At 41.1% G+C, this 25,895-nt stretch overlaps 1 protein-coding gene across 2 annotated transcripts in view; it reads left to right on the plus strand.

Annotated features, from left to right (window-relative positions):
- The window catches only part of FAM107B (family with sequence similarity 107 member B), a 59,055-nt gene that overhangs the window by 25,505 nt on the left and 7,655 nt on the right, over positions 1–25,895 (plus strand). For both annotated transcript variants that reach the window (XM_059847477.1, XM_059847476.1), the window contains one exon: positions 24,075–24,258. In XM_059847477.1, the coding sequence (XP_059703460.1) occupies positions 24,131–24,258 (128 nt within the window). In that variant the 5' untranslated portion in view covers positions 24,075–24,130. The remainder of the gene's footprint in view (positions 1–24,074; positions 24,259–25,895) is intronic.

Raw genomic sequence — 25,895 nt, forward strand, 5'->3', positions numbered from 1 at the left:
ATGAAATTGCCATATTGTGTCTGACTACAGTTGTCTCTGTATTTATTAGGTGTCTACTTGCGTGGTACGCTTTTCAAAGGAGAGCTGAGCACATCTTTTGTGCATTAGTAACATTTAATTAGGAGCATTATTTTAATATGTGGAAAACCTGTGTCTCTGCATGTGTGTAAAATTGCACACTAAGCTGAATTACTGCTTTGCAAATCATTTTCAGTTCTTGAACTTAAATTTGTTCCCCTTTTTCTTAAAGTTTCAATTTATCAGTTATTTGTTCCACTGTTCCAACACAAAAGTCAGATATTGTTAATTCATGTATTTTAAGTCTCTGGGACTGGGTGACAGCATGTAACAGAAGATTGAAGCAGGCGAGGGAATTACTGCTGGTGAGTGATTAGATGGCTGCTGCTTTTCAGTACCTAGCAAGAAAACTGGCAGATGTGTAGGCTGCACACCCAGTATCTGTTTAATGCAGGCTGTTGGAGTTATTATCTGTCATACCCAGCTCCAACAAGCATGGACCAATATTGTGTGCATCTCTCAGTGTAGGAGTCCTTTGCTGTCTCTCACCGCTTCCTTCCTTCTTTGTCTTTCTCTGTGACAAAACAGGCAGCACTGAGATGGCTCATGTCAACCACCCTGCTGATCTGAACATACTGAGCCCTCATCCTCAGAAATTCCTCACCAGCTTCCAGGCCCCTCTGGCATCAGTGCAGTGCTGTGCTCTTCCCTTCAGGGTGCCCTATAAACCATGTGCAGTTTGAACCCAGCCCAGAGGCACTCTGGTTCTGCAGGAGATGCCATTTGGCACTGCTGTGCAGCTGAAAGCCACACCAGAGAAAATTCAAGGACTGGTCTGCCTTTCAAGCTAAATATTCAAGCAGCTGCTTTTGAGCAGCAAGCCTGCCAGCTCTCTGGATGCAATGGATATAGTATCCCTTGCTGTTCAGTCTCCTTCTGTGCAAGGATCAGACCTCAGCTGACGTTTCTTCTCAAGTTTTTTACCCCCATTTTCAGGCCTGCACATGTGTTTGTGGTTTTCTTTTAAACTGTATGATACAGTTCCTATAGTGAATCTTAACTTCTTGTCTGACAAAGGTCCTCTTGTGTGTTTTACAAGAAGCATATGCTGACATCCACCCAATTCTTTTCATCAAGTATTTGGCAGTGTAATTATATACGAAGAGTTGTTCAGACTGTACACCTGCTGAAAGATCTGGCCTATGGTATGTGTTTTTTCCCTGGGTTTTGATCTACTCAACACTTGGAAGATAATACAAATATGGTTGAGGCATAACCATCAGTATTCAAAATCTGCAGTTTTTTATTTCAGTCTTATCTGTTGGTTTTATATTTGGTTTACTTTATGAAAGCAAAAAACTATAACCCACGCTTGCTGATGCACAGATTATGTAAAGAATTTAGAAAGGCATAAAAAGTTTCAAGTGCTAAATGAAACTTCACATTTTGGTGACTGTGAGGTTAATTGCTCACTACTGAAAGTTTTCCATCCCTCTTGGACAGACTGGGCCTTAAGGGATCTCTGGAATAAAGGAGACTCCTTGGATCCTTTTCTTGTTGCCTTCTTCAATGGTAAATTGGGACCTAATAAGAAGAAATCACCTGGTATTTTCTTAACTTTTCATGGAGCATAGATTTTAGTAGCAGCTGGTGAGTTGTTAGACTTTCCTAACTTAGCCCTGGAAAGCTCAGGGCCATGGTGTTTTATCCAAGATTCAGGTAATGTGGCAGCTAACAGTTGTGCAGTTCTTGTACACCCACTCCTGCCTTTGCTCTATGGGATTCAGCTCAAATGGCTTTGTATGCAAATGTCCTGGATCCCACACGGTGTCACTTGCTTTTTGTGAGCCAGTTCTAGAGGAGGCATCACTCTGTCTGTCTGGTTACCTTGAGAGGGAACATTTGTGCTGTCTTTCACAGTGAATATGCCTGGAGAGTTCCTCTGATCAGTGACCTGTTTTATTGTTGTCTGAGCTCTGCACATCTGTGAGACTCAGCTTTTTCTCTCCCCATTACCACAGATTCAGAACAGGCAGATGTTTTTATGAAATGGTTGTGACATCTGTGTAGGTGTTTGAGAGCTGAGACTGAATCACAGAATCTTCAGTGCTCTGTGTCCATCTTTGCTGTTGTCACCATGTGTATGTCACAGCACATGAATGAGCAACAGGCACCAATGGGAATGGCACTGGGACAGCCTTGTGACTCTGTGATACAGCCACTTCTAGTTATACAGATATTGAAGAGATCAGTGTTACTCCAGCTTCTACATCCTTTTTTTCCATGTGTTTGAACTTTTTAGGAGTAAGTGGCTTGATGCCCCAAATAAACCCAATAGATAGGGACGAGCTCTCAAATGGAATTCAAGGCAGACTTCTGTAATCAGTATAAGGACACACTGCCATTTCCCCTTTCCATCAGCTGGGACAGAGCTGGCTGTTGCAGCAACTGGATGCTCCTTGTACATGGGGAGCAGTTGTTTTTATAGCAGCTGCCCAAGTGGGACTGGTTGGGTCTTCAGGAGGGCATGAAATGGTGCAGGACACCTCTGGCTTAACTGGGACAACTGTGCTTGCTGCCTTTCCAAAAACAAGGGGAAGTGTGTTGGGGGAGAGTAAGTCCTGTGCATGGGCAGCTGTGAGAGTTTGTGCTCTAGGATGGAAATCTGCCAGTGCAGCTCCTGACCACAGTGGGTACAAGGTCTGCTATGGGTCAGGGGAGATACCCTGCCTGTCACATGTACAGAAAGTGACAGAGCCACTACAGATGCTTCTTGTTCTGTACTTTTGCCCTTTCCTGGTGAATGCACAATTTACTGGGGATTTTTAATGCTAACATCCAAATTGTTTAATTTAGTGATTCTCTCTGGTTTCTAAGAAAATGCTTTGCAGGTCTCCATCTCATTAATGCTTTTATTCAAAGTGCAGATCCAAGCAGGAGACTAATAATAGAATTTAACACTGTTGCTTTTGACTTGAAGAATGGTGTCAAATTAAAATACTTAATTTTTTGTGTGTTGCTCTTTGTAGTCTGAACCCTTTTTGTGACAAGTGGCATGAATTTTCTACAATTCTAGGAGAAAGCAAATGGCTATTTCTAATTGCTACGGGTTAGGAATGTGATATGTATGTAATGCAAGAGAGATTGATTAGACTCATTAATGACATGAAATGAAAATGTCAGAGTATAAAAATAAGCAACATAGTCACTGCGTTTTTTATTACACTTTTGCCTTGGGTTTTGCATAATTAAAAAAGGATCATACACACAAAAAGGAATCTTGCCCTGAAAAACAGAACATCTGAAAAGAAAAAAAGCCCTCTCGATTATTGCCGTAAACTGAGTCCCAGGGGACTGGGGAGTTGTTTGAATAATTACATGGAAAAAAATATATATTGGGGAAAAAATAGAAGCAATATATATTCTGGTTTAGAATCACAATGAGAAAACTGGGTTGCATCTGAACATGAGCACATGATTGTTTTCAGGACTGGCAGAAGCAGTGGAAACACTTCCAAACAGATCCTAGGGATTCTATGCCTGGAAGATGAGGAAGGAAATAAATGTTCTTATTAGTGCCTTATTTTCTTTAAATAAGCTACAGTGCCTTGTTACAAGAATTGAGGTCTTGCTTTAATAATTTAAAACTTTAAGACTTGGATCTGATATTCAGACCCTTCTTCCTTTCCTTACCACTGAAGTGTCATCAGTAGCTGTTAGTCCTGAATTCTTCTGTGCTCCTGAGAGCCATTCAAGTACCATTTTTGCAAAATGGCTTATTGAATGGCTTTCCCCACCAGCCTCCCGTTTCTTCCCTCCACAGACTCTTTATCTCCGAATTTGTTGCCCATGGGGTTTGGAAGACAGAGGGTCCATGAGTTCTCTGCTCTGTGGGACTCCTGTGACTTTCTGGTGGGAAAACAGAGGGAAGGACAAGTACATGCCCCTCTGCCACTGCAAGGGGATTCCATGACAAGCTTGTAAGGGGAAGTTAAAAAAAGCTGGGGAGGTTAAAACCAGACTTGGTCAGTGCAAGGCAGGAGAGAAGACCTCTCTGGGAACAGAGTGGCCTCTTCTGTATGGCAGTGGGAATACTTCTCCTCTCAGTGCGTCGTGCAGATGATGGCCTCAATGACAGCATTGCAGGTTTTCTCATGAACTCTGTGGTCTCTTCCAGATGTGCTAAAAATATCTCCTGCAATGAAGATTAAAAAAAAAAAAGAGTTGAACAGATTTGTAAATTTCTGCTATGTTTGACTCCTGCTCTAAAAAAATTTGTAATCTACCTGTTTATATCTTCTGCTGTCCCCACGTTGGTGAAGGCTCAGCTCTGCTCACATTGGATCTTAACCAGCCAGATGTTCTGTATGTTCATTAGCATTAAATGTCAATGCCTGGGGCTTAAAATCAGATGAACAACTGGGATTAAGTCACATCTTGTTTTGGATGGAAGATCAAGAATCTAAAATTTTGGCTCAAAAATGTCTTTGGCAGGAGAAGACTTCCGGGGTGTGTAGGTGTGCTACAGCTTGCCCTGGGGCAGGGAAGGGCTGAGGGGTCTCTTGAAGTTCCTCCCAGCCCGATTTTCCATGTTTCAAGAAAAATGTGATTACTGTGGTTGCTGGCTGTGCAAATCACTGTAGATAAATTGCTTTTGGCAAGTTGAATGTGTTTTATGGCAGTCTCCATCACTGCAGTTGATGCAGTGTTCCGTGGGAGCAGCGTTACAGGTGCATCCATGCGGGGCTGCAGCATTGTGTGAGGTTTCCCAGGCCATTGCTCTCACCAACACTTCTGCATCTGTGACTTTGTGGAGAGCTGCAGTATTAATACTGCCCACATTTCCTCAGGAGCCACATAAGCTGAGAAAGATAAATAGATTTTAGTAGACTGGCTTCAACTCATGCCAGCTGAGAGTCTAACCTGATGCTATTTGTAGTTGTATTTTGTCTGACTGCGTAATCTCAATGTAAAAATTTGAAATCTTGAATTCGTGGGTCTGATTTTCCATGCACATCTAATTTCTGAGCTTCTTAATTCATGGCACACAAACTGAGTTGCATGTATAAGGTAGCCTTTTTTTAAGACTGCAAATACTTAGGTATTAAAAAAAAAAACCCAAAATAAACTCCCAAACCAATCAAAAACCCCACAATCCCTCTCCACCCCCCCCTAAAAAAAAAAAAACCCACACAGAAAACAAATTAAAAAATTGAAATATCAACCACAACAAAACTACCCCCCATAGAACCAGACAGTAAGAATATCAGGTCGATCACCTGAAAACAGAGTATTCTGAAACACTGTCTTGACATTTTCTATCTGTTTAATACTGGGAACTCTCTGTTCCAATTTATTTTTAAACAAGTGCTCTGGGAACACAAATGAAAATGTTTCAAGTATTTCTACACAGATTTATTTTAGTAGAATTTATTCTGAAACTCATTTTTGTTGAAAAAACATTATTGGGCCAGATTTATCCCTGGAGTGATTGCCCTTGATTTTTAATAGCACTGCAAAGGGGACATTTGGCTTGTATTTAATTTATAACACAGGAAATATGTACAGCTACAGAACATCTTTACCCAGGGCATGGTACACAAGGGGAAAACATGCATGATTCTATCAGTACTTTGTTAATTTAATTGTAACAACAGATGCAGCATTTCATTCATTTGACTGTTGTTACTGAGTTGCTAATCCAACTGTACCCCAGCTCTGGGGCCCACAAAGTAAGAACAGGGACCTGTTGGAGTGAATCCAGAAGCCAAAATATGCTCAAAGTGCTGGAGCACCTCTGCTGTGGAGACAGCTCAGAGATTTGGGGTTGTTGAGCCTGGAGAAGAGAAGGCTCTGAGGACACCTTAGAGCCCCTTCCAGTGCCTGAAGTGGCTACAGGAGAGCTGGGGAGTGACATTGGACAAGGTGGAATGGCTTTAGACTGAAGGAGGGCAGGTTTAGATTAGGTATTAGGAAGAAATTCTTTACTGTGAGGGTGGAATAAGTTGCCCAGAGAAGTGGTGTTTCTTTCCATCCCTGGAAAGGGTTTTGAGCAACCTAGCCAAGTGGAAGGTGTCCCTACCCATGGCATGGGTGTTGGAACTAGATGAGTTCCCTTCCCTTTTGAGTTCCCTTCTAGTTCTAAACCTCTGTATGATACTCAGAGTGTATGTCTGTTTTCCCCAGCTGCAACACTAAGTGAAAGCTTCAGACCTTCTTGAAATGTTAAGCAGTTTTGCAGCTTCCTCTCTCTCTGTGACTCAATAATCTTATATTTTTGCTGATAACACTTGGTTTTGAATTTGTGAGATGTCTCCCTTTCTGCTTTTACCAACACCCATTTCTTTCTGTGTTCAGAGAAAGAAAAATGACACAAAGTTTCTTCCTCTTTTCTTCTTTGATGTTTTTATTCCCTCCTCTCTTCCCTTTTTAGGTTACAACATGCTCAGAGTTAATTTTAAAATGGAGCTCTCTAGGAGGTGCAGTTTAGGCACAGTTATGTTCAGTGGCATTTGGTATGTGTTCACATAAGTGCTTCCATTAGAGGCATTTCTTAAATTGGAAACCAGAGTAGTAAACTAGTGAGTGCTACTTGTGTTTGGTGGCCTGGAAATAACAGAAATGTTTCTATGGGTATTTCCAGTGGTGTGGTTTAAATTGCTTTCAAACAGAAATTTGTGCCTCTTGCTTAACCAGGACACACAGAAAAGAGATGTTTCTAGCTGTGTTATGGGTAGTGGTATGTGGCCATATCTGTGGCTGGGAAGAGCAGTAATTCTGCTCAAGGGCTTCCTTCACCTGTGGATGTCCTGGCTCCAGGAGAGGATCAGCATCTCTCACTGTTGGACTGCTTCTGTGCACAGGCACCCCTAAAATGTGTTTATCCCTTCCTCGTATAAATGTCAGCAGTCAGAGTCATGGAAGGCTTTGAGTTGGAAGAGACCTTTGAAGTTCATCTAGTCCAACCCTCCTACAGTAGGTAGGGATGTCTTTCACTTGATGGTGTTTCTCAAAACTCCATCCAACCTGACTTTGAACACTTCCAGTGATGGGGCATCCAGAGCTTCTGTGGACAACGTGTGCCAGTGTCTCACCACAGTCATCATAAAACATTTCTTCCTTGGTGACCCGTCTCTCCATTCCTTTAAACAGTTTGGCTTCTAGGTGTAAAAGCCCTTTTCTGTCTTTAATTTTCCCAATCTTTGGGACTTTCCACAGTTGCTTAATGGTTTACTCACCTTCCTGTGCAGGGAGGAAGGGTCTTTTATCACTCTTGTGGGGCAGGTAGGAGGGGGTTGTTCTTCAGTTCAGCTCTCACGCTGTAGATCACAGGAGCACGTTGCTCTCATTATTTAGATCACTACTTCAGATCAACAGCATTAAAGGCACTTGCAGTCATTTTGTTATCTGGATAATTAATCCACAAGGTATTGCACACAATGTGGTGAATAATACAGGAAATGATTAAACTCAGTATTTTCCCTGGGTTTACATCATACTTTATGTGAATCTGGAAGTAACGGGCATGCTGGAGATAGTGTAAAAAGCAGTGGCAGGTTAGATTTGTTCTGTATTGCTGCGGTTTATGAAATTTGAGCTGCAGTTTCTAACTAGTTTGATTTTTGAAGGAACTTTGCCCATTGCTTAAAAAAAGACATTTGGGAATCTAGATTCCCTGGAGTTCTCATAACCTCAGTGGTGGAAGGTGAGAGTGTCTGGAAGCTGCTTGAGAGTGATGATATTTGACTTTAGTGCTGAACATAGCTGCTTTGATTTGCCCTCTGGATAACCATGCTAATGCTATAAGGAGCTTGCTTTCCCATTTTAGCTGCAGCAGTTAAAGGCCTAAAGGTAGGTGACATGAATGCTTCTATAAATATGTATGTTTTAATCAAGCCATTGTTTATAATTAGATAATAATCATAATGGTGTAAATAAGGGTTAGAGTGGGATGCATTAAAAGTCTTAAGCAAGAGAGAGACAAGTGGTTGATGTCTTTAGTTTTTAACTGAGGTATTGGGTAAGATTTAGAGCTGGCAGTTGCAGCTGAACAACGCTGATTCATCTGATGTAAGGAAGGGTAGAATGAGGTGTGAGAAATTGGATGAAATTCTTGTTGCCTTGGCCTTCTGTGTCTGCCTTGCTCATTTAATATGCTGTCTCCTCCTGCTTCTCGAGTCACTTGTTGAAGTAATGAAGCTGTCCCATGAGAGGTTTTTGGAAAAGGATGTTTAAAAGACATGTTCAGAGGTTTTCTGCTAAATGGATGTCAGCACTTTCTAGCAATAGAAAAAAAAACTCTGGATGGGATAAAAATCTTTGAAATCTGCATAGATCTCTTTTCCTGATAAAGAGTCTGTGCTGTAGTCTTTACAAACTTAACCATCTTGGCTCTACTGTAAAATTACAAATTTGTTTCCTCCCTACTAGTGAGAGTTGTAGTTCTGAGGGTGTATAGGCACATTTGCTGGCATGTACTTTAGTAAAGCTGCTGTTAGTGTGTGGGAAAGTTCTTCCATTGATTTCAAACTTTTAATGTTCTTATTGTAATTTTTTATCACTGTGTGAATTTAACTAAACATTGTTTTCCTGGAAGCACTGTGTTTTCAATGGTAGTTAATGTTTGTGTTGAATGGAAGCCATAGGAAAGGACTGAGCACAGTAGGATGCAGATGAAAATTAATTTGTAGACATACACTTCCTGAATCAAAACCTGCACCCCTGCCCAGCCACAAAGACTTGCTGTTTATTCCACCAGGCCCTGAGGTGTAAGTGTAATAAAATGTGTTGGTAAGGGGGAAAGAGCTCTTGAAAAGAGGGTGTTTCACCCAAAACTGTAGGGTTGATGGCTTATTTGCTTATGAGATAGTGCCATGCTGCTAGGCTCTCATGGGGTGGCAGTCACCCTGCTCAAAGTACATAGTACTGTATCTCATGCAGCCCAATTTGCAGCAAACAGGTTAGTAGTGCTGGCAAGGTCAGGTTTGGGGATGTAGGTGGTAACCAACATCTTTTTATCTCGGAACTCAACGGAACAGTTTCTTAAAATATGAGCAGGATGTTACCTTTGTGTGAAAGATGAGCTGACAGCGTCTCCCTGTAAGGACACAATGTTGGCTGAGCCCAATCAGTAAAATTTGCAAAAGCTCTAAATAAAGTTCCAAAGGCCTTTGGCTTCCAGGAAGATAGAGTATATTAAATGGGGATAATGATTCAGTCATAGTGACTCCCTCAAGTATGTGTGAACAGTGAGGTTGCTCTAATTCTTGTTACAATTGCCATTTGTAAAATAAATGTATAACATGGGGTCTAATGAAACTGGAATAGGATTGATGTTTTGTCATTTCAGAGTTACTGGGATTCTAATCTTTTCATACAAGTTGTTCTGCAGGATTCAAGGGATCTGAGTCTGCACTAGCCAATTGTGTTTTTGCTGGTATAGCTGTTCCCACTCTGGAGTACCTTTGCTTGATACTGGTACAGACAGATCCCTGTGCTGAGTTTCACAAGTACATTGCACAGAAGCTGCAATCCCAGCTGACTGTGCCTGTCTCTTCTGAGGGTTTTGCTTCCTTGCAGGGCTGTTTGCTCATGCAGGTACAGCAGGATCTGCTCTAGAATTTCTCTAGTATGAGGAGCTGGGACTGGCTGGAGCAGAGTGTTGTCTGCTGGAAAGATACTTAAGATGCACATCTGGATGAGCACTGTGTTCAGCCCATATTCACCATCTTCATTTGCCAGTTGCAGTGTGCTGCCATTGGCACCTGTGGTGTTGCTGCTCTCAGCACCGCTGGAAAGGTGCAGGGGAAGTTCAAAAAGAAAAACAAGAAACATTAATGACAAACCTGTGCAGGGGAAGGTTCCTGAATTACTTCTGATGGCCTACCTTTCATAAATGAATGTCTTTCTAAACTGGAAGTGGATCCTGTTGCTGCCTTTGTTGTGTTTCTGTGCAGCTTTTCTGCTCTTTTGTGGGGATCAGTGAAACCACATCCTCTGTGCAGGCAGGCTGCTGGGTTCATTGTATCAGGTCAGAATCTTGTGTTCAACATCACATATCTCCACGATATGAAAAAAGTTATGGCTGGTTTGTTAACATTCACATTAAAGAATGACTATTAACATTCTTAGATAAAATGGGACTTAATTATAGCAAGCATTTGCTTCAGTCTAAATCACTAATGTACGTGTTGAACTCCCATTGGGGAGGTGGGGAAGGTGCAGTATTTACACCCTGCTGAGCACTGAGGCTGTTGAGGAATACATGCTGTTTTAAACAGGACAGATTTTGACAAATGGGTCTCTGTCTTATTACGAACATGCTCAAAAAGAACGTGCTGTATTCACCAGTGGGATAGGAAGACCCTCAGGCTCCCAGCTCTCATTCCAGCTTTTCAATGTGGATTTTTGTCTTGGAGTCATTTCTGAGAACATATTTACTAGTGCAGCTTAAAAAAGCATGTGTTTAATGTGTCTCTTTTTGTCGTTGAGATGAGAAATCCACAGACAAATAACAAAAAAAAAAAAATCACTGGGGACTTTGGTAATAACTTGGGAAGGAAGAAATTCATAAAAATAGGCTTGGGGTGAAAACAGCGTCAATCCTTTAGGCATGAGAATTCTAAATCCCTGGCGTTTGTTTTGCAGCACCAAGAAGTTCACAGCCTCTGTGTTATTAACTCTTAACATCTTTGTAAATTTTATTCTGTGTATCTCTTAATCCCTAACTTTGTGCCTTATTTTAAACATCATCAATTAAATTTTCTAAGCTTCTTTCAGCAAATTACCTGTTTGGATTTTGCCTCTTGATTCTAAAGCAAGCCTTTGTTCAATCCTAAAAAAGAGTGGTTAACATGAAATGGCTCCAAAATGTCTGACAAAATGCTGCCTATAATAGAACAAAGCATAGTGGTGTTGTAATTTATGATGTTTCTTATTGATTTGCTCATCCAAAAAAGCCTGTCTTGCTCTCTCTGCGTTCGGTATCCAAAATGTTGTCTTGCACTGACAACCACAGCTTGTTCCAGAGTAATTTAAGGCTCAGCAACTTGCTCAGCATCACAAATCCAGTTTTTGGTAAAGCTGAGAATAGAGCCTCTCTCTTCTGTCATGGCTCAGTTCCTCACTGTAATTGCGGGGCAGCTTTCCTACTGGCTGAGTCTCTGATGTGACCAAGCCTGTTATAATGAACAGTGCTACTTCAAATTGTGATGAATTCCCCTCATTCAGTAATTTTTTGCAGTTTTAAAATACAGTTCCTCGGTGAATCATGGCAAAATATGATTGTCTAATTAAAAAAAAAAAAAGCAGATGTTAATGTTCTACTTTGCAGTCTGGAGTTCTCCACTGCTTGTTAAGCAAGCAGGTTGAGAAAGTGATGTGTTGTAAGATGAGAGACAACTGTAGTGTATGCAGGAACTTGAGCAACTTGTGTTAAAATGTTTGAAAGTGTTGTGGCATTTCAGTCTGGTTTACTCAGGTTTATGGGACTAGTAACAGGTCAAGATTTTACAGTAAAGGGGCTTCCACCTCCTTTTATTTTTTAAGAAACAGTGCTCACATTTGCAGATCACCTTTCCCTCAATGAGGTGCAACCCCAGAAATTAGCAATGCATGAGGTACCTACATAAATATCAATTCATCTTTCATCCTTAGTCAAAAAGAAAGTTCTAGTAAGTCCATAACATTTTTGTAGGTTAGTCAGCCGTAGAGAAAAACTGGTAATTAATTTAGTGATAGGAAGCGTGAGAGTCAGTGCTTGAGCAATGTGACACAATGGCACAATGTTTCCATTTGGAGTGTTGACTATTCACCTGTGACCATTTGTTGGAATGATTCTGCTTGGAAAACAGGGGGGTGCTTTTTTAAGTCTTGGATGCCACATGGGCTCATTGGAACTTTAATTACAAATTTCTGTGTGTGTGTTTTTTTTGTTTTGTTTGTTTGTTTGGGGTTTTTGTTTTTGGTGGGTTTTTTTAATAGCCCATTTAGTTATTGAATGAGATCAGGAAAAGGATGACAGAAACACCTCTTGCCATTTCTTCCTCTTTCTACAAATGTCTGAGACAGTGAGGTGATATCCTGCTGAGGACACTGCTTTGGTGACATTTTTAAGGAGTCTTTAACATGCAGTTTATTGCTAACAAAGAAAGTTTGCTTGCCTGAAAGCTTCCCCTCTTTGGTTGCAGGCCTAGCAGGTGCTCAGAGCCCTCCAAGTTGTGTTTTCAGCAGCAGAACAAAGAGCAGGACTGGCTTCAGGCATGAAGAGGTGCAGCTGGCAGTGGAGGTTGTGATTGCCTATCAATAGGTATTCATCCTATTAATTAAGCTGCTGCTGTAAACCCCAGCTAAAGGACAGCTTTTCAGCCTGCCTGTTGTAAAGTAAGCTGAGTCACCTGTGAAATGATGTTAATAAGAGGGCTCCAAGGCTTGTGAGGAGGCTTTTTTCAAGCCCTCTTCTCTTGGGGCTGGCAGCAGCCTCTTTCAGAGACGTGGCTTCCAGGCTCACTGTGAATGACAAATGGCACTTCTCTGGAAGCTCTGTGTGCTGCTTTTGTGAACCTTGACTAGCAGGAGCCAAGCTGTGACCTCACACTGCTTTTGTTCTTCAGCTGTAGGCAAGTTATGATAAAGACTTTCAGCCCCTTTCTTGGCTCTACTAAAGTCTTGTTTTGCAGCCCTTTGGTTTTTAGCTTCTTTAAGGTTTTTCTTTATTTTTGAGCATGAAGAAGCAAGCATGTTCTAAGCCTACTTGCACATTTTATTTTCCTTTATGAGACCATTGTAAACTAGTGTATGACTTCTTGGGATGCACGTGGTTTGTTTTAACCATTTGCTGGAGATCCTTATAGTGCCTCTTAGGACTACTGAGAGTTTTTTTCTTGTTCAAATTACATAATTCAGGGTTCTTGCATTTCAAGTTTAGCTATAGGTCAGTTCCATTTCTGTAGGACATAAAGCAAGTGAGCTGCCATCTCTAAAGCCCTGGAGAAGGATGGGAGGAGCAGAATGGGGGGTCCTTACAAACTCCAGCTCACCCTCTTCACAAGTGCTGCTGAGGAAGGACAGCCTGAGACTTTCCTCCAGGTGGTCTCTCAAGCAGAAAGGTAACAATTGTAGGAAATTCCTTTCCTGCCACCAGTTCATAAGCTCAACAAACAATCCCTTAGTGGAGGCATTGGGGTCATCCTTCTAGTTTCTTACTCTTCTTTGGTAACTACTTGGAATTTGTTAAACAGTTCCTTTCTGGAGGCATTAGGGAGTGGTGGTCTGTTTCTCCCTTCCTGAACCTTTTCAAGTCTTTCTAAAAAGACAAGAAAGAGAAAAAGTTGTCAGTAAACATCCTAGAAACAGTCCCATGTCACCACACACAACAAATTGTTCTGCCAAATTATATGCTAAAATCTCCCTCATCTTCATGCTAAGCTTGTGTGACTGCTTTTGTTTTAGTATTGATATTCTGAGATCTTCATTCCAGGGAACCTGAGAAGCCAAAGGCAGCTCAGTTGAGTGAATAACACATCAGTCCTGTTCAGATGGAGGCTTGCTTCTTTAAGAGAACAACGCCCTTCCGCCGGAGCAGCGAGGCTGCTCTGCTGCCCTTTCATGTGTAGCCTTCTGGCTGATAGTCAGCCCTGCCCTGGTGCCACAGCTTCCTGATTTATAAGCTTGCAGGAGAAGCTGCTGATTGTAGCTGCTCATCCAGAGCACTAGTGAAAAGTTACCAGATTTGACAGATGTGACTGAGTGTCAACATTTTTGTCCATTTTTATTTTCTGTAAATTCCTGGGTTTCAGACCTCTCGTTCTTCCCATCAAGCAGGGGGCAGATGATGTTCCTCTCCATGCCCTATGGCATGTTGTGTTGTTCACTGTTGTATTTTAATAGTCATGTGTATTGGGCTTGGCTGTTCTAAGCCCACTTGTAGCTTCCAGGAGGCTCGTGCTGGCTACCATACATTCTTACACCCACTCAATCCTTTTAAACCATTAGAGCATCATGCTCTTGGTTAAGGTCATGAAGAGGGTGTGGAACAGCCTTTTGAAAGAATTTCTTACTCTACCTCACTTTTGGAAGATTGGTCATCAGTTTTACTGGTGTCCTCATTTTTGCTTTTTCCTTCAGGTCTGGTTTTCCCTCCTTTGTAGTGGTTTCTTTTTCCACGGAGTTGCAGTGCAGAGCCTCATACTAAATTTATCTGTGCCAGCTGAGAGTGGATAAGACAGGTCTGGGCAAGGAAGGGTGTCTCTTTGTGGACACAGTGCAGGCTGGAATGTGGATGTAGTTGCCTGAGCCAAGACTAACTCCTTGAGGTGAAGGTTTTATTTCTTTCCTGTGATTAAGCTGGGAGTGTGTGTGTTTGGAGTAGCAATAGGTTTAAGGAAATTATTTCTTTTTGTTTCCTTTTGTCTGTTTCTAGGAAATCTCCCTGTGTTAAGAAATCAAAACAGAGGCTGAATTCCTGCTCTGAGCCATTTGTCACCAAAAAGAAGGGGAAAAAGCAATCTTGGCTAGTTCTGATTTTTTTTTTTTTTTCCTCTTAGGAAAAGGGTTTCTTCCTAGAAAATGAAAAGAACTTGAGTTGTTGAGTTGGCAGGTAATTGATACATATCTGCCCGGTCTGAAGAAATACTTAACTTTTACATAACTACCTATGAGTCTGTTGAGGAAGCTGCCAAGCTGCAGTGAACTGTGTGGTTTTCATTATGTCAGTGTATTTAAACTTGTTGCAAATGGCCCTCTTTTATGGATGGTTAGAATTTCTTTTAAGTTGTCATTCAGAAAGCCCCAGAGAGGAGGGGAGCTGTGACAGCTCAGCAGATCGTGCTGTGCCCTAACTCCAGGCAGGATGCTGCTGTGCCCTCAGGAACAGCACGTGGCATGGAGCAAAATCTGGTTCAGCACCCCTGCTGTGCTCCTTCGGCAAGACCGGGGGATTTACAGCACTGGAGTAACTGAGGCAGCATGAGAAATATTTTGCTTGCTTGGTCTCTTTTTTGATGCTGTAGCTCCTGAATGCATAACTACCTGATTAATGCAGAGATTTTAATCTTCTGACCCCCTTGCAAACACTTATTAATTGCACTCATAGATTTTAAATTTGTAGAACTAGAAGGGATAATTATGATCCTGTAATTTGGTCTCTCCGTGCAGCTGAACACAAATCTTTTACTAAATCACTGTCTTTACTCCCCTCACTTTAGAAGTGTGCTCCTTATTTAAGGAATTTGTTTTCTAGCCTCAATACCCAGTCATCAAAATTTCTCAAAGCATTGTCAGACTTGTTGCTTATATGATTATTAGGCTGGTGTTAATCTTCACTTCTTAAAAACCAACTGAGCAGAGCTGTTAGAACAGACTCAATATAGGACACATTCTCCCATTTACAGATGTTCTTCTTCCATTTGCTTTTTACTTCCTAATTTCTTTTTAACAAAGAAAACTTTGTTTGCTGTGCAGTTTGTTTGCTGTTGTTTGTCATGTTTACAGGGTTGCTAAGTAACCTGTCTCTTCTTTTGCTCCAAATTTTCTCACATATCTAAAAGGTAATTTTAACCTTTTTGGTTTGTATCTGATATGAATTTCTGCCTGGTTGGATATTTGCTAGGACCCTCCATCATCATCATCGTTACTATCATCACAGCATCCAGAAGAGGATTCCTGTTCCAGGAGAATGTCCTACACCCTTTGGTCCTGGGCATTGTTTACCTCCCTGGGACACACGTTAGTCTTTAATCCTTCTCTCTAGACCATGTGAAGAAAATATAGAACAAGTGGGAAAACAAACACTATCGACATGTTCCTCTCTTCCATGGAGGAATCTTGCTGAAGTCCTGTGAACTAGACTTTAACAGCATTTGTTTGAGGTTCACCAGTCTCCTTTTAGGTATCTCAAGTCAGATGTTTGAAATGTTTGCAGTCTCCCAGTTGATAAGGGACTGCTGGCTGCTCTGGATTTCCCCTTCTCCCTCAGAAATACCTGTTTAATATTAAACCTTTTGAATTTGAAGAATCACTATTCTCTAATGCTGATGTTTGCCGAAATAGAATAACTTAGAAGTAAGACTTCCTGCTGAAATTGTGGGGGATTTACTATGTTTACTCTTTCAGTTCAGCATTTTTGTATATAAGCATAGATTTGGGTCAGTCTTTCCCTTTCTCCCTCCCGAGTTTTTCTATCATGTTCCTGTTTGCACGAAGTCCTTTACCACTGGGTGCCACTGTTTGATAGTTCTTAACATTTGCTTCAGTGAGGCCCTGAAGAAACTCTCCCCTCGCTCTTTGGACTCCTGATTTTAAATCAAGGCTCAGTTTTCATGCAGCATCCCATGTTTCAATGTAGCAAAACTTGATTCAAACAAAGTTGCCTTGCTTTTTAATTTAGGGGTCCACACTGATGCATCTGCAGCACTGATGGTGCACTGTAGCTGCAGGGAGTATAAACTGATCTTATTTGCTTTTCTGCTCTTAAAATCCCTTAAAAAAATGTGTCATTCCAGAATTGCATGTGAATCGGTGTTGACCCATGTATAAATAAATTGCTTGTTACCTTTGGGAATTAATCTAGTGGCAAACTGTGCTGCTGAGTGCCTTTCCTAAGAGGCATAATTTCAATTATCATCTCCTGAAAATCATGTTACTGCGCTATAATTACCTGTGTAGTGTTTTGGTGAAAGTTATGTGTATATTCAGTTGTGTGCCTTTGTCAGTCATGATTTTTTCCTTTCAAAGGACTGACATAGAGGAGAGAATAGCAAGGTGTGCATGGCATGCTACTGTTCTGCAGAGAAAAAGCACTAGAGTCACTTAGGGCCTTTTGGATGAAAAGTGTCCAAACCACTGGGTCTCCCATCAGAATGGCCTTCCACACCCCCAGCCCTGTCTTGGGATTTGGATAATCACAGGATCCTGAGCTAAATGAGTATGGGGAATATAAAGTTCTTAAGAAATATGTAGGGAATTTAGGAAAGACAAATGATGCAAGATGCACAGTGTGTGTTCACTGCTCTTCATCCCAGACTGGAACCACGGTGTTACAGTGGGTGGATCACAGACCAGGATTAAGGAAAGATGAGTGCTCTTCATCCTGTGTCTGTCTTTTCTACTGCCTGCATTACAAATTAAATTAAGTAATTGGTTGCAGTGAAAGTCAACATCTGAGTTTTGCCTATGTCTGACAAAAAGGGGACCTTTTGGAAGGTCTCCATCTTTTCCTCTCTCAGTATTCTTAAAGCACCTTGTTGCAGATCTCTTCTTCCAGCAGGAGGGGAGAGGCACTTTTTGTCTTTCTGTCTTCTGCTTCTCATTACACAGCTGCAGTGACACCTCTTCAGTGTTTTAATCAAACAAGAGAAGAAAGAAATGCAACTATTCAGAACTGATCCTTTCAGCTGGTTTGAAAGCTAATGGCAGAGAGCTTCCTAGCAGATCTTGCAGCCTGAGGAAGATTTCTTTAGGATTAATACAAATTCTTCTCATGGAGGTTTTTAGTGGAAGGTGTGAGGCTGTTCTTAAGTCTGTTTCTGTCTTCTTGCATCTCTTTTCCAAGTAAACTATAGACCAAGAGGAAGGAGCCGGTTTGTCCTCACCAGCACTGCTCTCCAGGCCTTTGTCTCTTTGGGGGTCAAGGCTGTTCCCTCCACACCCAAGACTTGACTGAACTTCAAAGCCCTGGAACAGAGATTGCCTGGTGCTGTTTAAATTGAGTGGGAGCCATAAGCAGCTCTTTGCATTTGAGAGAGTTGTAACACTGCCCCAGATCTCGCACTCTGCCTTCCTTTAGGTGTCAGTGCCAATGCAAACATCTTTAAAATGACCCTCTTTCTTCTGGTTTCTCATTTATTGGATGTTTTATCTGTGCTTTGTTGATGTTACTCTCAGCAGTACTTAAGGGAAGAAAATGAGTGTTTAACTGGATTTCCTTCAGATTTTGAGTGGGTTAGGTCATTTTAATATCATCTAAAGTGACAACAGGAACAGCTTCAGGAGCCAGCAAGCTCTGCTTCTTTCCATATCCTTGACATCACTGAGATTGCTTTGGGCTGCCCTAATCAAGTGAGCCTTGTTCCTGAGAGAGTTCTATGTGGTCTGCCAGTCTTTTGGCAGCCATGGAACTAATGAAGCCATGATACCTTGTGTCAGGGGAGATAAACTGTCCTGCCATGGGATGGACAGAACTTTGTCAGCCTTGGGATGGGATGTGAGATTTTGAAGTGCACAACAATAAGCAGCGAGATTGGCCTTGCAGAAACACATGGTAGTTTCTAAGATGCTCTTCTCTTTCATGTGTGGAGCTGTAAACAAAAGCCAGATGCCTGCTAAAGGGTTTAAAAGGTCCATGATGTTAATTTTGAAGAACAGTAACGTAGGAGGTAATCTGGCAGCAAGGTAGTATTCAGTGGGCAATCCCAGGTACATGCTTCCATGAATGTGATTTTGAGGCAGGTGAAGATGCTACTCTTCAGATCTTCCACTGGGAAGTAGCAGCCTTTTTGAACAAAGAACGAGGGGCTGGGAGGAATTGCAGCCACCAGGACCTCTCTGGTCCTCCCCTTTCCCTCCTCAGGCAGTGTAGCTGTTTTGCCATGGCCCAAACTCCATCCTCCCTTCCAGCCACAAAAGACAGTATGAGTAAGAGTGAAATTCCTTTGTTGGTGTCTGGCTTGAGCATCTTGGCTGGGAAGAGTATTTTGTATTCTGTTTTCAAGAACTCTTCCTTTGAATTAAAGGGTGAACTGTGGGAAGTTATTAATGATATCTATAATCAAGGATTAATCAAGTAAATCTCTCTGGTTGAGTGCCTCTTACTGCACTGAGAGCATACAGATAAAGGCAATAGCGGTGTGAGCTTTCATGTGCAAACAGTGCTGAGGTGCTGCCTGCAAAGCACACTCTGCATTTCAGCAGCTCTTTTGCTTTCTACCCTAACTGGCTGGTGCAAGGTGGTGCTTGGTAATGTAACATCTGAGCAGAAACATGCTGAAGGATTTTTATTTCAATTCCCCTTGAAATTGAAAGGGAAGAGAGTAAAACAAGTTTTTGGTTTTTTTTTGGTTTTTTTTTTCCACGAAGAATGCCTTTGGGTTACTTGTAGCAAACTGCAAGTCTGCACAGTAGTTTTAAAAAGCTAAAAATGTAAGTCTTAAAGTGTTCGATGGTTTACAGTACAGCCCAGAACAGATGTTAAAGCTTTTTCAAGAATAAAATCTTCAGGAGGTATTCAGTGTTTGAGCTAGTGCTCCTGTGGAAGGTATTAGTTCAAGAATTTATTAAGGTAAAAGGGAAATCATGTGAATTTAGTCTTAATGTAACTTTTGGATCTAGTATAGTCTATTATTTTCATGTCCACTGGTATTTTTAGGCATTTATTTATCTGCTTTTTAAAGGGCCTCAACTCTACCTCTGCTTTCACAGCTGGAAATAATTGTGGGAATCATTTGAAGGGTGAAAATGCCATATATATGTGTAATAATATAAATATATGGTGTCTCAAAGGAATTTTTATATTCAGATTCCATATGTAGAGGGTGATTTTTGGTATGAAGAATATCAGATAGAAAATAAATGCAATTCCCTGAATGCCATATAAACATGAGAAGGTTGGGGGGGGTTTGGTTTTGTTTGGTTTTGATTTTTTATGAATTTCTTTCTCCTGTGGAAGCCATGGGAGCCCTGTTGTAGCAAAAACTGGCAGCTGCTGAATCCTTAACCTGGCATTGTTAGGATATCTGTTAAAAACACTGGTGTCTGTCTGTAGTTCTCTTTGTACAAGTTTCCAGTGTTACTACCATTAAGGGACTTTTGCTGGAAAAACCCCTCTGTAGATAGAATAAAAAACAAATAACCTTGGAAGCAAAGGTATCTGCTGGACATGTTCCCCCAAATGTGACTCACACTTCTGGCATGCTCTAGTTTGGTTGTATCTCTTTAGCAGGACCAATTTTTGAAGAGTCTTTTCTGTTTTCCCTGAACTTACTTGTGCTCCAAGGAAATTAAAACGAGAGTTGTAAGTATGTGACCACTTGGTCTTGGCTCTTCAAGACTGAGATACTTCTTGATTACTCCAAGAGCATCTTTTTGTCTGGAAACATTAAACTTCTGTCTGGGAGGATACTTGAAGTAGTTTTTCTACAGAGGCATTTTCTTTGTCTAGTGGGATGTTGAAATTGCTTTGCAGTTGTTTGAGGAGTTAAAATTCCTCTTCCATGCAGGTTCCCCAGTTTATTCTCTCTGTGGCTCAAAATCCACATATACTGAAGAAGTGGTGGACAAAGACTGTGTTAGTTACTCAGGCACGACAAATTAAGGTAGATAAAATGCTTTTGTGCTGCTTGTACAGTAACAGCTAATTCAGCACATGCACTGGGAAAGCACCTGCCAAATTAGTGGATGTATTAAACTTGAGCCAAGCTCAGCTAAAACATCCCCTGAATCCAAATCTCCTTTATTTGGAGTGAGGTAGTGAGGAAACACAGCCATGGATTGTGCATTCTCAGTCGATCGTGGAACAGCAGATGGTTAAAAGGAGCCTCTCGGATGCTCTTCAGGCAGCATATTCCTGCTAAGTGATTATTTGGATTATTAATGTCCCACTGTAGCACCTAGTGATGATCTGAAAGCAGCTTTATGGGCTGTGACTTTTGTGGTGGTGAGCACTAGAGACTCATGGAATTAATAATGTTTTAATTGTTATTGCTTGAACATTGATTAAACTTGTTTAAGGACTTTTAAGGGATTCTGTCATTGAGCTTGACTGGTTTATTGGTATGAGCCTGAACCTCAGAATGAAACTCTGGAGATAAGCTACTCTGTTCCTGTCTGCTCTTGGAGTGGTGAATCCTTTGTGCCTCAGTTTCCTTTTTATGTACAACTTGCCTGTGCTTTGTAAATGTTAGCTTTGACAGGGTGTGGGTAGAGATCACCTTATCTTAATTGTATTGTTTGCATATAATGTTACAGAGTGACTGTGCAGGACTTTGTCAGTGGCTACCAGCCAGGGTGAGGTTTGCCAGGGGTGTGAGAGAATTCACTGAGTGGGAACTGGGTGCCCTGTGTCACTGGCTCTGTTTGGAAATCCTAGTTGAAGTCATTTGCAGCTTAATCACACATGGAAAGACTTCTCTTCCCAGGAGAGTTTTTATTCATTCATGTTTGCTGCTAGTAGAGTTCATGTTACAGTAGGAAACCACAATTCCTGACCTCTCAGTTGAATACATGTTTTAAAAATAGTGGAAGGACAGAAGAAAGAAGAATAAATAAACTTCCCTTTAAGGGCTTGCTCAAACCAAATCGATGTGCTGCAAATTACAGCACCACACTTGGAGAAATGATTGAATCAAATTGTTTTTCAGGGGCTTGTGTCAAGAAAATTGTACATTGTTTATGGCAGTTGTAGAGTAATTCTGCGTTTTTCAGCTCCACCTAAGCAAACAAGAATTATCTTCAAGAAGCAGCAGGTTATTTTTGGATTTACTTTAAAAGAGAGCTGTTGATGATAAATGGCTTCTAGAAGATTCACAGGTCCATCAGTGCAACAGAACTTATAGAGGAGTAAAGCAAAACAAATATTTACAGAAAAGGTTTATTTTGGGTGGAGGCTGGGTATGTAATATTTGAGTTATTTTATTTATGATAAGCCTGATGTGAACGCTGAGGAAGAATGAAATGTTATGTCCTTATGTAAGAAAAGAACTGCAGCTGGTTTACTCACTGTCTGTGCTAAGGAGAATAGACCTCTACAAAGGTTAACAGCCTGATGCTGTGTGGTGTTGAGGGTTTCTGGGGGGTTGGTTTTGGTTTTTATATGGCATGCTGTGGAGCAGTGAGGGATCTGAGATGTGATTTTTGCCAAGGGCCCCCAGGATAGCTTGTGGTGGAGGCTGTGGGACCTGGGCTGGCTCAGCCCAGAGCAGAGGTTTGGCAGGACCAAGAGCAGCCCCCTGTGCCTGGGAGGTGCTTTCCAAGGAGATTGACCCAGGCTCTTCACCAGTGCGTGGATGGAGCGTGAGAGGCTGTAGGCTGAAGTTGAAACAAGAGGTTCATGTAGGTGTGAGGAAGAACCACTGTGAAGAAAGGTGAGGGGCCATCCATAGAGGCTGTGCAGCCTTGGGGATCTTCAGGGTCTTACTGGGAAATGTCCTGAGCAACCTGCTCTGATCTCATAGCTGTTCCTGCTCTCAGGAGGAGGCTGAATTAGAAGTCTTCCAAGCTTCTTGTGACCCATTTTCCAGTGATCCTGTATATTTGGCATGTGTGGTGATAGCTGGTTGCTTGATTGAAGCAAGGACTCTGAAGGGGTGACAGGAGAAGTTTTCTTATTGCATGATCAGTGTCACTAAGAGGTTTCTGCCATGTACAACAATACATTTCCATAGCTTTGAACTGTGGAATTTTTATAGTCGTTTCAGAGGTCCCTGTGAGACCTGACACCCCCACAGAATTCAAAAATTCTTTATATGAACTTGCCTTGAAGAACTCATGAAGGAGCCACCCTGAGAGCAGCACACACTGGTGAGCTGTTTCTCATTGAAGTTGCTCCACAGAAATTTGGTGAGATGTAGCACGAATAAAACACAGTTCACATCATCCAATCTAAAAAAGAAGCTGAAAGGTCTTTGCCAGGTCTGCTGGACACATTCAAATCTGGAATGACCTTCTTGCATCTGCTGAAAGCTTTCATGTTGTTTTGCTTCCTCACCTACAAGCAACTGCATCTGGGTGATGGTTGTCCTGTTCAGTTTTAATCTGCTGAAGTATTAAGTGAAAATCTTTCTGCCATACCAAGTGGATTTGATCAGACCTGAGCAACAGTATGAGATTCTTACTGAAAGAAAATAGTTCAGGGATTAAACTGCAGCTGAACATAGGTTTTGTAGCCCATGGGGTGAGACAGGGAGGGAAGGGCTGGTAACAATGGGATGTGAATTAAAGCTCATATTCAGCTTTTGCTGGAAACAGCACAGCAAATCCCAATGATTCTCTGGTTTGTCCTGTAGCCCCGTGGGTACAGTGTGCAGCATTCAGCTGTTCTGCCAGTCAGGAGGATGGAAGGCTCTTGCCTTTTCTTTCCTGTCCCATTGATTCCTCTCTGTAAACCCACATGTCATGAGATTATTTTTGGGGTCTCTTTGAGGGACCAACATTTCATCAAACCAACAATTGCAAATTCTGCGTGCAGGTTTTCACAACAGTGAAGAGAGACAGAATTTCCCTGAACATGCTTTGTTTTGGATGTTGGTCATCCTGTGCTTTTTAATGGAAAGGGTTATGAATGGTCACATATGAATTATTTGAAAACTATTGTTTACTTGTCAGCTCTTGATTAAAAATGTTGTGATTTGATGAGTAGATAAGTTTTCTGTAGCAGGATAGGAAAGTGCCACTTTTCTAAATTAAATAAATAATGAATTCATTGTCTTCAGGTCAGTGGATTTCTGTGGATTTTCATTGGGTAGAATACAGCCTTTAAAGAGCAATCTCACCTAACTTTTTTCTCCTCAGCTTTGCCACTCAGAAATCAGTCCCCCATCACAAAAATTGCAGATCTGGCCATTTCCACATGGAAGCTTTTGCTTGATACAGTTCAGGGCTTGCTTATCCACAGAGGTGTTTTCCCCACAGCTGACATGGCACTGACAGCACAAAATGAGACTTTGCTTTGGATACACATTCACAGTATTTAATATAGACAGCATTTAAAATGTTTTTAGCGTCTCAGTACTACTGATCCAAAAATGTTTCATCTGAATAGGCTTATTAAAATCAATATGGGTCTTCACACACTTAAATTAAACTATTTGTTAAGTTCTTCTCAAAAAGGGGGAAACTCTTGGTCTCCAAGTGTCTGGATGAAGGCAGTTGGAGATGCCATTGTTATAAAATTTCTGCCTATTTAAAAAATGCTACTGATGTTTTCTCTGAGAGCCTTTACTTTGTACAGACAAAACTAAGCCAGCAAAATCATGACTGGTGCCAATGTAATATGCTGCCTTTGTCGTTTAGGACATCTTTAAAAGGCCTTTCAGTGTAGATTCACTACAGTTTTTCCCATTTTACAGATACTGTGAACAAGGACACTGAACCCAAAGATCCATTTCCCATTCCAAGAAAGATTATGGCTGAACCAGACTACATAGATGATGACAATCCTGAATTAATTAGACCTCAGAAATTAATTAATCCTGTGAAGTCATCCCGAAATCATCAAGATCTCCATAGAGAGCTGCTTATGAATCAGAAAAGGTAAGAGTCTAAAAATCACTCGTGCCACTCTCCCACCCCAAACACACAACTGGAGTTTTAGTTTCATCAAAATGATGTTGTCTCCAAAACCCAGAAGGCACTTTTTATTGATTCGGATCTTGTAAATTGAAAGACTCTGATTCTTAACCATGGCATTTATTTCTGTTTGAGTTTCAGTGCAAAAGCTTGCCGTAGAAGGCTTCTCATTTTGTTTTTCTAAATACTCAGAGGGTCAGTTTTGAGAGGAAGCAGTTCAGTTCTCCTCTGTTACATTTCATATGAGTTACTTGACCACTGTAATTTGTCTTGTACTCTTAATGTCATCAAGTGTTTGACAAAATTTTGCTATCAACAGTGGGATGATAAAATCTGTGAGCTTTCACCATTCCCAGTGCACTGAGTTTATAAGGCCATTTCTCTTAAATCCGAGAAATGTCGTTTATTTCACATGCAACTGTTCTCTACTTATTTGATCTGTCTTACACTGCAGTGTGATAGTCTGGGGCCTGCTCTGCTGCTGCACAAGTGTTTCTTTGTATGTTTTGCAAATGCTGCCTGCCCCTCTGTAGGATGGGATGCACAGCTGTTGCTCTGTATATTGCTTTTAGAGATGTAAACAGCCATGTCTTCATTTCATCATCTTCAGAGACACAAGCGCTTGGCCCAGAAATAGCTGAACTTTTATTAATAAATCTCTTCAGCAACAGAGAAGTCACTTAGAAAACACATTAAGAAAATAGCCACCAGACCACCTGGTGGAGAAAAAGGCAGAAAGCCTGTTGATGCTGCTTTGTTTAAACCAACAGAAACCAACTATGATGTCAATTGGTGATTTGTTGCATTGAAGACACCCAAAATGGACTTTACAAAGGCAAAGTGTGGGGATCTATAAAATAGAAGTGGAATAACAGTATTTCAGAGTGCATTTGAGCAGAAAGCTGGTGGTAGCAGCCAATCTGACTTTTTGAGACCTAGGACCTTGATAAGGAAGAGTAGAAAGCCATGAATTTGGCTATTCCAACACAAGTGGATTTGTGTATTTGGCAGGAAGAGTCACATTATGGAAGTTTTTCTCTCTCTCTCTCTCTTTTTTTTTTTAATCCTTTAGCATTGTAGTATTTTGAGGGAAGAAGGGGTCTTTTTATATGTAGTAGCAAAATCCTCACAAATGCTGGGCTTAGAGACTTAATTCTAAATGAATTGCATACACAATATAGCATTTCTTTAGTGATGAAGAAGGAGAGATATTTTACAGAATGCCAACTGAATTGGAAGAAAGTGGCCTAAATAGGTGTTTGTCCTATTTTTCGTTAATGGGATTAAACATCAAAGTCAGTTCCTGGCACCAAGAAGTTTATAGTCATTGAAGGAAAAATAGTTGAAGTTTCCTGATTATCTTAATCTAGAGGATGTGGAGGCTGCAATAAATTAAGACTATTTTTTTTCTTTTAAGTTTATGAAAGCATAAAGCACTTTTAAATAGTATGAAGTCCTTTTCTTCTAGGAAGATATCCTGTTACACGGAAAAGTTGTGCAGACCTCAATTCCCTCTCTTCTCTTATTGTAATTTTGATTAGCTGCAGCTGGTAATTTTAGATTCCTATTTATTGGTGCAGAAATAAATACTTTGAGGATTT

This window comes from Haemorhous mexicanus, chromosome 5 (genome assembly GCF_027477595.1).
Source record: "Haemorhous mexicanus isolate bHaeMex1 chromosome 5, bHaeMex1.pri, whole genome shotgun sequence".
Classification (NCBI taxonomy): Eukaryota; Metazoa; Chordata; class Aves; order Passeriformes; family Fringillidae; genus Haemorhous; species Haemorhous mexicanus.